We start from the raw sequence: 13,014 nt of genomic DNA, 5'->3' as shown, positions 1-13,014 counted from the left end.
GTCTGTGTTGCGTGGAGACACGTGGTGATCAAAGGCCAGGCACCAGGGATGTCCTTTGTCATGAGCATTCAAATTAGGTATCTGAAGGTGTGGTTTCCCTTAGACCAAAACTGATTTTGATTTGGAGTTGAAAAACACCCACCACTGCTTCTAAAAAATGATTTGTGTGTGTATATGTGTTTTAATACACAAAGGTCTTTTTTTGGTGGTGGTGTTGTCTTGCTTGTCTCTTTTTATTCTATTTTAAAATTAATTTTTATTTAAGTCTAGTTGCCTTACAATGTTGTGTTAGCTTCTGCTGCTGCTGCTGCTAAGTTGCTTCAGTCATGTCCAACTCTGTGCGACCCCATAGACAGCAGCTCACCAGGCTCCTCTGTCCCTGGGATTCTCCAGGCAAGAACACTGGAGTGGGTTGCCATTTCCTTCTCCAATGCATGCATGCATGCTAAGTCGCTACAGTTGTGTCTGACTCTCTGCGACCCCAAGGACAGCAGCCCACCAGGCTCCTCTGTCCCCCAAGAATTCTCCAGTATTCTCAAGAATACTGGAGTGGGTTGCCATGTGTTAGCTTCTGCTGTACAGCAAAATGAATCGCTCATATATATATATGTATGTATTAAGATTTCCTGGAGAAATATCAATAACCTCAAATATGCAGATGACACCACCCTTATGGCAGAAAGTGAAGAGGAACTAAAAGTCTCTTGATGAAAGTGAAAGAGGAGAGTGAAAAAGTTGGCTTAAAGCTCAGCATTCAGAAAACGAAGATCATGGCATCTGGTCCCATCACTTCATGGGAAATAGATGGGGCAACAGTGGAAACAGTGTCAGACTTTATTTTGGGGGGCTCCAAAATCACTGCAGATGGCGACTGCAGCCATGAAATTAAAAGACGCTTACTCTTTGGAAGGAAAGTTATGACCAACCTAGATAGCATATTCAAAAGCAGAGACATTACTTGGCCAACAAAGGTCTGTCTAGTCAAGGCTATGGTTTTTCCAGTGGTCATGTATGATTGTGAGAGTTGGACTGTGAAGAAAGCTGAGCGCCGAAGAATTGATGCTTTTGAACTGTGGTGTTGGAGAAGACTCTTGAGAGTTCCTTGGACTGCAAGGCGATCCAACCAGCCCATTCTAAAGGAGATCAGTCCTGGGTGTTCTTTGGAAGGACTGATGCTGAAGCTGAAACTCCAATACTTTGGCCACCTCATGCAAAGAGTTGACTCATTGGAAAAGACTCTGATGCTGGGAGGGATTGGGGGCAGGAGGAGAAGGGGATGACAGAGGATGAGATGGCTGGATGGCATCACCGACTCGATGGACATGAGTTTGAGTGAACTCCGGGAGTTGGTGATGGACAGGGAGGCCTGGCGTGCTGCGATTCATGGGGTCGCAAAGAGTCGGACACAACTGAGCAACTGACCTGACCCCTTCTTTTTTCATATATCCCTTCTTTCTTCATATATCCTCTCTTCCTAACACTTGTCTCTTTTTAAAATGGACTTTTAATTTTGAAATACTTTTCAATTGATAAGAAAGTTGAAGATAAAATACAGAGAGTTCCCATCGCCCTCTTGGCAGGTTTCCCCTGTTAACATTCTACAGAAGCATGGCACGTTTGCCGAAATGAAGAAGGCAGCCTTGGGACGCTGCTGTGGACTCAATCCTGGACTGCTTGGGTTTCATCGTCCCCCGGCGGCCTCTCTCTCTCCCAGGACATTATGTGCCTCATTGTCATAGCTCCTCGGTCTCCTCTGGGCTGTGACAGTTCCTCTTTCTTTCCCTGTTTCTCATAACCTTGACACTTTTCCATAACCTTGACACTTTTCCATAACCTTGACACTTTTGAAAAGTTTGGGTCAGATATTATGTTGAATGTCCCTCACTCCGGGCTTGTCTGATGTTTTCCCACCTTTAGGCTGAGGTTATGAGTTTGGGGAAAGTGTGTGGGGGGGAGTGCCCTTCTCATCATGTCACATGATTTGATATGATACTATCGTATCGCATCACATCACATCACATCACATCACACCAGTCACATCATATCATATCACACCATGGTATACATCCTGTCAATGTGGCTTGGATTTTTAAATTTTGCTGTAAAGTACAATGAAATACAAAATTATTAAGTGTACACTCTCATAATTTTGGCAAATGTGTTCACCCAGGAAACTCAAACCTCTATCAAAGTAGAGAACATTACTATCAAGCTGAAGTTTAGGCCTTCTGATGCGAAGAGCTGACTCATTGGAAAAGACCCTGGTGCTGGGAAAGATTGAGGGCAGGAAGGAGAAGGGGATGACGGAGGATGAGATGGTTGAATGGCATTACCGACTCAATGGACATGAGTTTGAGCAAGCTCTGGGAGATGGTGAAGGACAGGGAAGACTGGCGTGCGGCATTGCAGACTCAGACACGACTTTGTGATTGAACAACAACAACACTGTCACCCTGGAAAGCTCCCCCGTGCCCCTCTCATGCCCTGCCCACCTCTGCCCTGCCCTCCAAGAGACAACCACCCTGGAAAGCTCCCCCGTGCCCCTCTCATGCCCTGCCCACCTCTGCCCTGCCCTCCAAGAGACAACCACTCTTCTGCTTTTGTTCCTGCTGTGTTTTGGTTTTGTTTGTTGTAGAATTTAATAGAAATGGAATCTTACAGTGTGTTCACATGGCATATTTTTTGTGGTATAATAATGCAATTTAATCCCATAAAACAATGAAAATGCATGAACCACAGCTACAATAGACACTCAGGATGAATCTTATTAGCCATGTTGAGTGAGAGAAGCCAGACACAAGAGATGACATCGTGACTAATCCCATTTCTTTAATATTCAAAAGTGGTCAAAAATAATTCATGGCATTACAGGTCAGGAGGGCAGCTAGCATGGGCAGGAGAGAGGGTGTGCTTGAGAGAGAGACCACAGAGGGAGTCAGCTGATGTGCTGTTGGCTGGGGATTATACAGGTGGGTGTAATCTTTGTGATAATTCATTAGGCTATAATTTTATGACTCTTGCTTTGTTCTTGGTGTATTACATATTATTAAAATGCTTATAAGATACTAGTTTATGCCCATCAGTTGTGTGTGTGTGTGTGTGAGTGTATTTGATGATGTTATATGTATTCCCTATCTATTGATAGGTAATTGCGTAGCAAATTACCTCAAAGCTTAGCAGCCACTTTCTGTGGGTGAGGAATTTCACAGCATCTTAGCTGGGTCTTCCCTGACGTTGCACGTATGGTGTTGGTTGGGGCTGAAGGTGTATAAAGGTTTGGCTGGGGCTGGCAGAGCCGCCTCACAGGTGGGGCGCTCACATGGCTAGTTGGCTGGAGGCCTCAGCATCTCCCCAGGTGGACTTTTCTATCAGGCTGCTTGAGTGTCCACATCATGGTTGCTGGCTTCCTCCAGAGCGAGAGATCCCAGAGAGTCCAAAACAATGTTTTCTAGATTAATACACGCCATTTATATGTATCAGTAGTGCATTCCCTGGGCTTCCCTGGTGGCTCAGCGGTAAAGAATCTACCTGCAATGCAGGAGACCCAGGTTCAATCCCTGGATCGGGTAGATCCCTTGGAGAAGGGAATGGCTCCCCACCACAGTATTCTTGTCTGGGAAATCCCATGGACAGAGAAGCACGTACATAGTACATTCCTTTTTATTGCTAGGTAATATTCCATTTTATGACTAGATCATAATTTATCAATTCCGTTAATGAATGATGGCTGTCTGGATGCTTTCCAGTTTGGGGCTCTTATGAATAAAGTTGATACGAACATTCTTCTACAAGAATTTTTAAAAGAATGTTTATTTATGTGTTTGGCTGGCTTGATCTTAGTCGCAGCACATGGGATCTTTGATCTCCGTTGTGGCATGTGGGGGTTTTCGTTGCAGCATTCAAACTCTTAGATGTGCACTGGGGGTCTAGCTCTCTGAGCAGTGGTTGAACCTGGGCCCCTTGCACTGGGAGTGCAGAGTCTTAACCACTGGACCACCAGGGAAGTCCTGAGATTGGCTTTTTTTCACTCAACACAATGCTTGGAGATCGTCACAGTGGTCATGTGTATCAGTTGTTCACTCCTTTTTATTGCTGTATACTGCTCTACTGTATGAACGCACCACAGTCTATCTGTTCCCTAATCGAGGGGCATTTGGATTATGTCTGTCTTTGGTGATTACAAATAAAGTTGCTATAAACATGCATGTACAAGTGTTTGCATGAATGGAGGGTTTCATTTCTCTCTGGTAAATACCCAGGAGTGGAATTGCTGAGCTGTAAACTCAAGTGGTGTGTTTAACTTCACGTTCTTGTCATTCAGTCACTAAGTTGTGTCTGACTCTTTTTGACCCCACCAGCTGCAGCACGCCAGGCTTCCCTGTCCTGCACTATCTCCTGGAGTTTGCTCAGACTCATGGTGATTGAATTCATGATGCCATCCAACCATCTCTTCTTCTGTTGTCCCCTTCTCCTCCTCTCCTCAATCTTTCTCAGCATCAGGATCTTTTCCAATGAGTCAGTGCTTCTCATCAGGTCGCCAAAGTATTGGAGCTTCAACATCTGTCCTTCCAGTGAATATTCAGGGTTGATTTCCTTTAGGATTGACTTCATAAGACACTGTTAAACTTTTCCAGAGAGGCTGTAACATTTTTTTCAAAATTCCCACTACCAGTGAACGAGAGATCCAGTTACTCTCTGTCTTCCTAACACTTGATATTATCAGTGTCTTTTATTTCAGCCTCTCTGTTAGGTATTTAGGATTCAGTTTTTTAAATCAGTGTCTTATAGTTTGGTCCTAATTCCGCATGTGGAACTTCCCAGTGAGGCATTGTCTTATTCATACTTTTGCTGGATGCCCATCCCCTACACGACTCAGGAAAAGTGAAGCTCCTGTCTTTTGCTTTTGTTCCTGCCTGTAATGATCCTAGCTCAGAGGTTTTCAAGCTTGTTGTTAATAATGGAACCATGTTTTAAAAAGCTAAGTCCTACGCAGACCACCAATAGATAAGTCAGATGGTGGAGCTGCTGGGAATATAGAGATGGCCCTCTCTGTGCCCCATCGCCACCCCAACAGCTGTCCTCAAGGAGCTGCCCAGCATACGAGTCCCAGCTCTTACTCTCAACTCTCATACCGTCTACCCATGACCTGCCAGGCCTCTTAATTCCATAGGACCTCTCTCTGCCACTTACGGCATAGACATAAAAATATTTGCCAAATCTTCATATCTTACAGACCCAAGAAGACAGAAAAGAGAAATTGTATCTGTTAAAATACCAAAAACCATTGTTATTTATGATTTATACCTTGTGTGTGTATGTGTGCTGAGTCTGTCTGACTCTTTGTGACCCCATGGAGTGTCTCCTGCCAGGCTCCTCTGTCCCTGGAATTTTCCAGGAAAGAATACTGGAGTGGGTTGCCATTTCCTCCTCCAGGGCATCTTCCTGACCCAGGGATTGAACCCCAGTCTCCTTCACTGATTCTTTGTACCACTGCGCCCCCTGGGAAGCCCAGTCATCTTAGTAGGCCACCTTAAATGCTAAATACTGTTTGCATAACAAAGCTTCCCAAGGGCTGCAGTGATAAAGAATCCACCTGCCCTGCAGGAGATGCAAGAGATGCGAGTTCAATCCCTGGGTCAGAAAGATGCCCTGGAGTAAGAAATGGCAACCCACTCCAGCATTCTTGCCTGGAAAATTCTGTGGACAGAGGAGTCTGGTGGGCCTCAGTCCATGGGGTCACAAAGGGTCGGACATGACTGAGCACAAGAACAAACAGAAAGACTAAGATTGCTAAGTGTAGAGATTGATATTTAAAAACAGAAAATGCACAAACAAATATGTATGTTTCATGGGAGAGCTTGAGATGTTCCTGAAACCCTGACTTTTCCATCACAGAGATAGTTTCCTTTTTACTTGAAAAGCATTAGGAATTTAGACATTCATATTATGATAAGTAGACGTTCAAGCTTTCAGGAGGACAGATTCTAAGATTTTTTTCATCCAGCTTTGCCATCTTTGTTAAATAGTAATTCCTTGGGGTGGCTGTTGAAGTGAAGAACAGCGCCATCTAGTGGTTATATTTAAGTGTACAGGTCAAAATAAGTTAAAACATTTTGGAATATGTATTGTTTAATTTACATGCTAGTGAGATTATGCTCAAAATCCTTCAAGCTAGACTTCAGCAGTATATGAACTTTCAGATGTACAAACTGGGTTTAGAAAAGGCAGAGGAAACCAGAGATCAAATTGCCAGCATTCACTGGATCATGGAGAAAGCAAGGGAATTCCAGAAAATCATCTTTCTCATTGGAGGATAATTGCTTTACAGTGCTGTGTTAATTTCAGCTGTACAGTAGCATGAATCAGCTGTAAGCATAAATATGTCCTCTCTCTTTTGAGGCTCCCTCCTGCTTCCCCCCGACCCCAATCCTCTAAGTCACCACAGAGCACTGGATCCAGCTCCCTGTGAGATACAGGAGGTTCCCACTAGTCCTTTGTCTTATCCATGGGAGTGTATGCATGTCAGTCCCAACCTCCCAGTTCATCCCACCCTCCCCTCTCTGCGCCCCCCACCCCGTCCACACGTCCATCTCTAAGTCTGCATTTCTGTTCCTACCCTGCAAATATGAAACCTTCCTTTCTTTCCATTTTGACCCCCTGTATTGTCCACACAGCCTGTGTCACACACACATTGGCCTCCTTTGACGCACAATGTCAAACAAGAGCTACAGGGAGACCCAGCAAAGATGTCTGTCCTGCCAGATCCCTGGGTCCAAAGGCTCCATTCACGGTCAATTCAAGGTCTTAACACCTATTTTGTATCCATTTGTCACAGGTATGATTTGAGTCTGGATGAAATGAGAACTTTGACATTTCAGAGAGTGACATTTACCATGGGTCTACCTCTGTTAAAACGTGCAATTCAGGATCAGGTAAGTCTCACTGTTATTAGGGTGTAAAGTGTGTGAGTGAATGAGAGAGAGACAGAGAGAGAAAAAGATTTTGTTTTGCTTTGTTTGCTTTTGCGACTTGTGGAAGGAAGCGCATTAATTCTGTCCTGGGGGAGCAGACAATTTGGTGGGTATGGGAGTGTCTCCCTCACCCTCCTTTTCTGCTGCCTTCCTGTTAATCTAATTGACATTCACTTCTCTCGAGCCAACAGGCCAGGAAGTAGGAGAATCAGCAAAGGTAGTAAAATATTTGTTCACAAAACAAATATGATCTGGGGTTTCAAATTCAAATATCTGAGAAATATAATAATAAAATAATAAAAATAAAAAATTCATTTTACAGGCTTTTCAAGCATTTTATTCATGTCAAAAATGGATGAGTCTTGTCTAAAAATTGCTATTCTTAACGCAGTGAAATTATTTTAGTCAATTTAGCCTTGCTAAAAAGAGAGAAGGAAAGAAGCAAAGAAAATGTGAGGAGAGGATTCCTTTGTGAGGCTAGCATTAGGAGCTCTATATTTACCCAAGTTTAAGTCCATTCCATATAGTCCGTTAAGTTCGTTCCATATAGTCAAAGCTATGGTTTTTCCAGTAGTCTTGTATGGATGTGAGAGTTGGACCGTAAAGAAGGCCAAGTCCAACAGAATTGGTGCTTTTGAACTGTGGTGCTGGAGAAGATTCTCGAGAGTCCCTTGGACTGCAAGGAGATCAACCCAGTCAATTTTAAAGGAAATCAACCCTGAATATTCATTGGAGGGACTGATGCTGAAGCTGAAGTTCCAAAACTCTGGCCACTTAATGTGAAGAACTGACTCATTGGAAAAGACCCTGATGCTGGGAAAGATTGAGGGCAGGAGGTGAAGGGGGTGACAGAGGATGGGTTGGTTGGATGGCATCATTGACTCAATGGCCATGAGTTTGAGCAAACTCTGGGAGATAGTGAAGGACAGGAAAGCCTGGTGTGCTAGAGTCCATGGGGTCACAAAGAGTTGGACACGACTTAGTGACTGAACACCACCGACAAAGTCCATTCATGCAGCTTCATAGCTTCCTTAAACCTAACATTTTATACAGGAACAATATACCTCTTGGTGAGACCCCTGGGGGAGGGGCCTGAACTGGGGCTGAGCTTCCTTAGATGCTGAGAAGCTGAATGTATTCTAGAGTGAGCCCGGCCCCCTTTGTGCCCCCCGGGGTTTGTAGAGGGAGAGGCTGAGGACCGACTGGTGGGAGTCTTGTTTCTCTGTGGAATGTGAATCAGAGCCGGTGGGGGCCTGAGGTCATTGGTTGAGACCAGATCCCACCCCCTCACCCACCTTGGTTGGCTGGCTGTCCTGGAGAGGCAGGGACAGAAGTCAGCATCTTCTCATCAGGAGGGAGTTATGGGCAGAGCTTTGGTGTCTCCTGGTGAGGTCCTGCAGTCCCTCCGAGGTGATGGGGCACGGCATTGCCACCCTTAGATGGACAGCATGTGCAAGGACACACCCACAGAACAGGGTGGTGCATGCTGGGCAAAGCCTGGAAAATAGTTTTGCACCAATCAGAACATACTGGCAAAGTAGATGTCCAAACTGGTGAATTGCCTCTAAATGGAGCATACATTTACAAGTGAATACAACCAACCAACCAACCAATTAACCTACCAACCAACCTACCAGCCAGACAACCTACCAACCTGCCAACTAATGACCAACCAAGAAAACAACCAACCAACCAACCAACCAGCCAGTCAACCTACCAAACAACCTAACAACCAAACAACCTACCTACCAACCTGCCAACTAACCAACCAACCAACTAACCAACATACTAACCAACAAAATAAACAACCAGCCTACCAACCAACTAACCAACAAAACAACCAACCAACCAAATTACCAACCAAACAGCCCACCAACCAACCAACCAAACATAAAGAAACCCTAATCCCTCTTTGCTTCCAGTGGCTTTCTCCATCACAGCCAGGCCTCCAAATGCATCCAGCCTGGGGCTGGGGGGAAGGTAAGAACTTGACATGGGGGCCAGTCTCCTGCCCCTTTAATCAGCCCATTATGTCTAAGGCTTAACTTAGTGTCAAAATTCAAGACCCAGACGTGAGAGTTGATCGTGTAATGAGGTTTGCCAGTTTCAGCCCGACCCCCATGTCTGAAGGCATAGCCTGTGCACTCTTGCTCCCATGAAGCGTGTGAAGCCCTGCATCCAATTAGCTTCCTGTTTCCTTGGCTCCCTCTGAGGTCCTCAGCAGCCAGACAGCTCTGTCCTGGATGATTAGGTATGATTCCTCTGGGAGGCACAGGATTGGCCTTGGATGATCCCTCCAGTTCATTTCTGTTACTTATTTCAGGCTGTTTGGCACTTCTCTCTGTGTGAATTAGCAAAAGTCAAAAAGCCTGAAGGAAATTAAAGTAGTCGGCCATTGGTCACCAGGGCACAGGTTCCTCTTGGGAGATGGGTGTCCTAAGATTCAGAAGCACATCTGTGTGTAAAGCCTCTCAAATTCCACCCCATGAACAGCTGGAGGAGCTGTCCACAGCCAGTAATTCTAGAAGAAGTGTTGTATGATTCATCCATGATTTATCTGCCTCTTCCTGAAATTATTGAGTCATGGCTGCACTGCCCGTTCAGAGAGTGGTCCAAGTCCTTCCATCTTTCCCTGGCCCTCGTGTTGCTCTTAACTTTCGGGGACGATCTGACGAGCGCCCAGGCAGAGGGCGGCGTGTAACACGTGGTGATGATGTTCCTGAAGACGAACGAGGAGCGAGCTGCATTTGTCTCAAGTCTCGGCACACAGCCCACAGGCTGAGAAGAAGCCATTAAAATGTTTCCACTCTGTCTTCTCCCCTCTGTCATCTGCAATAGATTAGAGATGTTTCGATAATTTGAAAAGGAAAACAGTATCTGACCTTGACTACAGAGCATATACACTTGCACATGTGCGCACACGTGCACACACACACTCACACACCCAGTGTGAATAATCTCATGGCACCTTTTTGACTCTTTCTGCACCCGCTTCCAGCAACATCGTCTTTGTGCCCCTCAGTCAACTCTCTCCTCTCTCCCTGAGAATTCAGGACCAGGTCCTGGGTGGTGGAAGTCCTGGCTCCCAGAATTTCCAGATGAAGACACAGAGAACCCAGTTGGGACATATATTTTGTGGAAGCACTGGAACCGGACCCCATCCCCTTCCTTGGGTGCCTGGTCCCATCTCATCAAAGACTTGTCTGTGGAGGCTGATGGTCGGCACCCAAATCACCATAACTAGTAACAACAGCTCACGTTTACTAAATTCGTATTTTGTGCCAGTCACAGCTCTAAGAACTTTGAATGGATGATCTCATTTAGTATTCCTGACATCCTTAAAGGTATTCTCATTTTACAGGTGAGTAAACTGCTGCTGCTGCCGCTAAGTCGCTTCAGTCGTGTCCAACTCTGTGCGACCCCATAGACGGCAGCCCACCAGGCTCCGCCGTCCCTGGGATTCTCCAGACAAGAACACTGGAGTGGGTTGCCATTTCCTTCTCCAATGTGTGAAAGTGAAAAGTGAAAGTGAAGTCGCTCAGTTGTGTCTGACCCTCAGCGACCCCACGGACTGCAGCCTTCCAGGCTCCCCCATCCATGGGATTTTCCAGGCAAGAGTACTGGAGTGGGGTGCCATTGCCTTCTCCGATGAGTAAACTGAGGCTGAGGAATTGACCCGAGGTCATAGGAAGTGGAAACCCACTCCAGTATTCTTGCCTGGAAAATCCCATGGACAGAGAAGACTGGCAGGCTACAGTCCAGGGGGTGGCAAAGAGTTGGGCACAACTGAGCGACTGAGCATCCGTGCACACACACGCAAGTGGTAAGCTGTGTGTGTAACTAGTGGAGCACAGATTCAAAGCCAGGGAGGTTGCTTCCTGAGCCCACTCAGATCTGGTGATGTCACCCCCAGTGCACTTAGAACCCCCTGAAGGAGCTTTCCAGACTCTTGCCACCCAGGCTGTCGGTCAGGCCCATCAGACCAGCGTTTACGTCTTTCAGGTGATGCAGGCTGCGTCCTGGCTGGAGAACTGAAGCACTGACCTTCCTTCTCGGTACCCTGCACTGTCTCTCTAGATTGTTCCCATCCCGCATTTGGTCCCTGCCAATCATGGTTCATATCAGTAACCTCAGATATGCAGATGACACCACCCTTATGGCAGAAGGCGAAGAGGAACTGAAGAGCCGTTGATGAAAGTGAAAGAGGAGAGTGAAAAAGCTGGCTTAAAACTCAACATTCAAAAAACTAAGATCATGGCATCCGGTCCTATCACTTTATGGCAAATAGATGGGGAAACAATGGAAACAGTGACAGTCTTTATTTTCTTGGGCTCCAGAATCACTGCAGATGGTGACTGCAGCCGTGAAATGAAAACACGCTTACTCCTTGGAAGAAAAGCTATGACCAACCTAGACAGCATATTAAAAAGAAGAGACATTACTTTGCCAACAAAGGTCCATCTAGTCAAAGCTATGGTTTTTCCAGTAGTCACGTATGGATGTGAGAGTTGGACTATAAAGAAAGCTGACCACCAAAGAATTGATACTTTTGAAGTTTGGTGTTGGAGAAGACTCTTGAGAGTCCCTTGGACTGCAAGGAGATCCAACCAGACAATCCTAAAGGAAATCGACCCTAATGATTCATTGGAAGGGCTGATGCTGAAGCTGAAACTCCAATACTTTGGCCACCTGATGCGAAGAACTGGTTCACTGGAAAAGACCCTGATGCTGGGAAAGATTGAGGGCAAGAGGAAAAGGGGATTACAGAGGATGAGATGGTTGGATGGCACCACCGACTCGATGGACATGAGTTTGAGCAAGCTCCGGGAGTTGGTGATGGACAGGGAAGCCTGGCATGCTGCAGTCCATGGGGTGAAAAAGAGTCAGACATGACTGAGTGACTGAACTGAATCATGGTTCGGGGCTGACTCAGGGATACTTCATCTTAATATTTCCTTTTCCCAGGAGGGAGCCAGTGGGACTCAGGCTATTCCTGGCCAAGTGTAGGAGGAATGGGGACGGGTATTTGGGTTTGCAGCCCCACTGTACCCGTGACTGCTTCTTCCACCCCCACCTCAGCCGTCTTCTCTCCCACCTGAGCTCTTCTCATCCTAACCTGAGCCACGTGGGCTGTGGGTGTGGTAGCATCTTTATTATCTAAGCCAGTGGTTCTCAAAGCATAATCTGAGGACCCCTCAGGGTTACTCCAGACCCTTTCACGTCTTGATTCTACCTGAAAAGTAGACGTCAGCTGCCTGCAAGCATGACAGCAGATTTTCATCATCAACTGCAACCCAAACAGCGTAGGGCAGAACACGGAGTGCAGAAGCAGGCGCGAGAGGCCAGCTGGCTTTTATTAGCCAGACGCTAAAACAATTTGTAAAAATGCAAAACAACACCATTCTTCTCACTGATTATTTTTGGCTTGAAAATGATGGTTGTTTTTCATAAGAATTTTGTCATTTACATTAACATGTAATAGGTTCATTATTGTTTTTAAATGAGTAAATATTTTAGAAATTCTCAGCTTTAATTGTATGGCAACTTGATAGATACAACCTGTGTAAACAAAAGCTCTTTGGAATCTGAGATAAGTTTTAAGAGTATGTTGTTCAGTTGCCAAGACTCTTTGCGATCTCATTGACTGCAGCACACCATGCTTCCCTGTCCTTCACTGTCTCCCAGAGCTTGCTCAAATTCATGTTTCCATTGAGTCGGTGATGCCATCCAACCATCTCATCCTCTGTTACCTGCTTCTCCTCTTGCCCCCAGTTTTTCCCAGCCAGGGTCTTTTCCAGTAAATTGGCTCTTCACATCAGGTGGCCAAAGTATTGGAGTTTCAGCTTCAGCATCAGTCCTTCCAATGAATACTCATGACTGATCTCCTTCAGAATGGACTGGTTGGATCTCCTTGCAGTCCAAGGGACTCTCAAGAGTCTTCTCCAACACCACAGTGCAAAAGCATCAACTAGGGTTAGGGTTAGGCACTCAGCCTTCTTTATAGTCCAACTCTCACATCCATATGTGGCTGATGAAATTATTC

The 13,014-nt window shown here is 45.7% G+C and overlaps 1 protein-coding gene across 2 annotated transcripts in view; it reads left to right on the top strand.

Annotated features, from left to right (window-relative positions):
* Positions 1-13,014, top strand: part of ACOXL (acyl-CoA oxidase like) — a 337,247-nt gene that overhangs the window by 18,003 nt on the left and 306,230 nt on the right. For both annotated transcript variants that reach the window (XM_006047013.3, XM_006047014.3), the window contains exon 2: positions 6,836-6,932. In XM_006047013.3, coding sequence (XP_006047075.1) covers positions 6,836-6,932 — 97 coding nt within the window. The remainder of the gene's footprint in view (positions 1-6,835; positions 6,933-13,014) is intronic.

Source organism: Bubalus bubalis, chromosome 12, assembly GCF_019923935.1.
Source record: "Bubalus bubalis isolate 160015118507 breed Murrah chromosome 12, NDDB_SH_1, whole genome shotgun sequence".
Lineage (NCBI taxonomy): Eukaryota > Metazoa > Chordata > Mammalia > Artiodactyla > Bovidae > Bubalus > Bubalus bubalis.
Note: the sequence above shows the minus strand (reverse complement) of the source record. Positions and strands in the feature narration are given on the sequence as shown.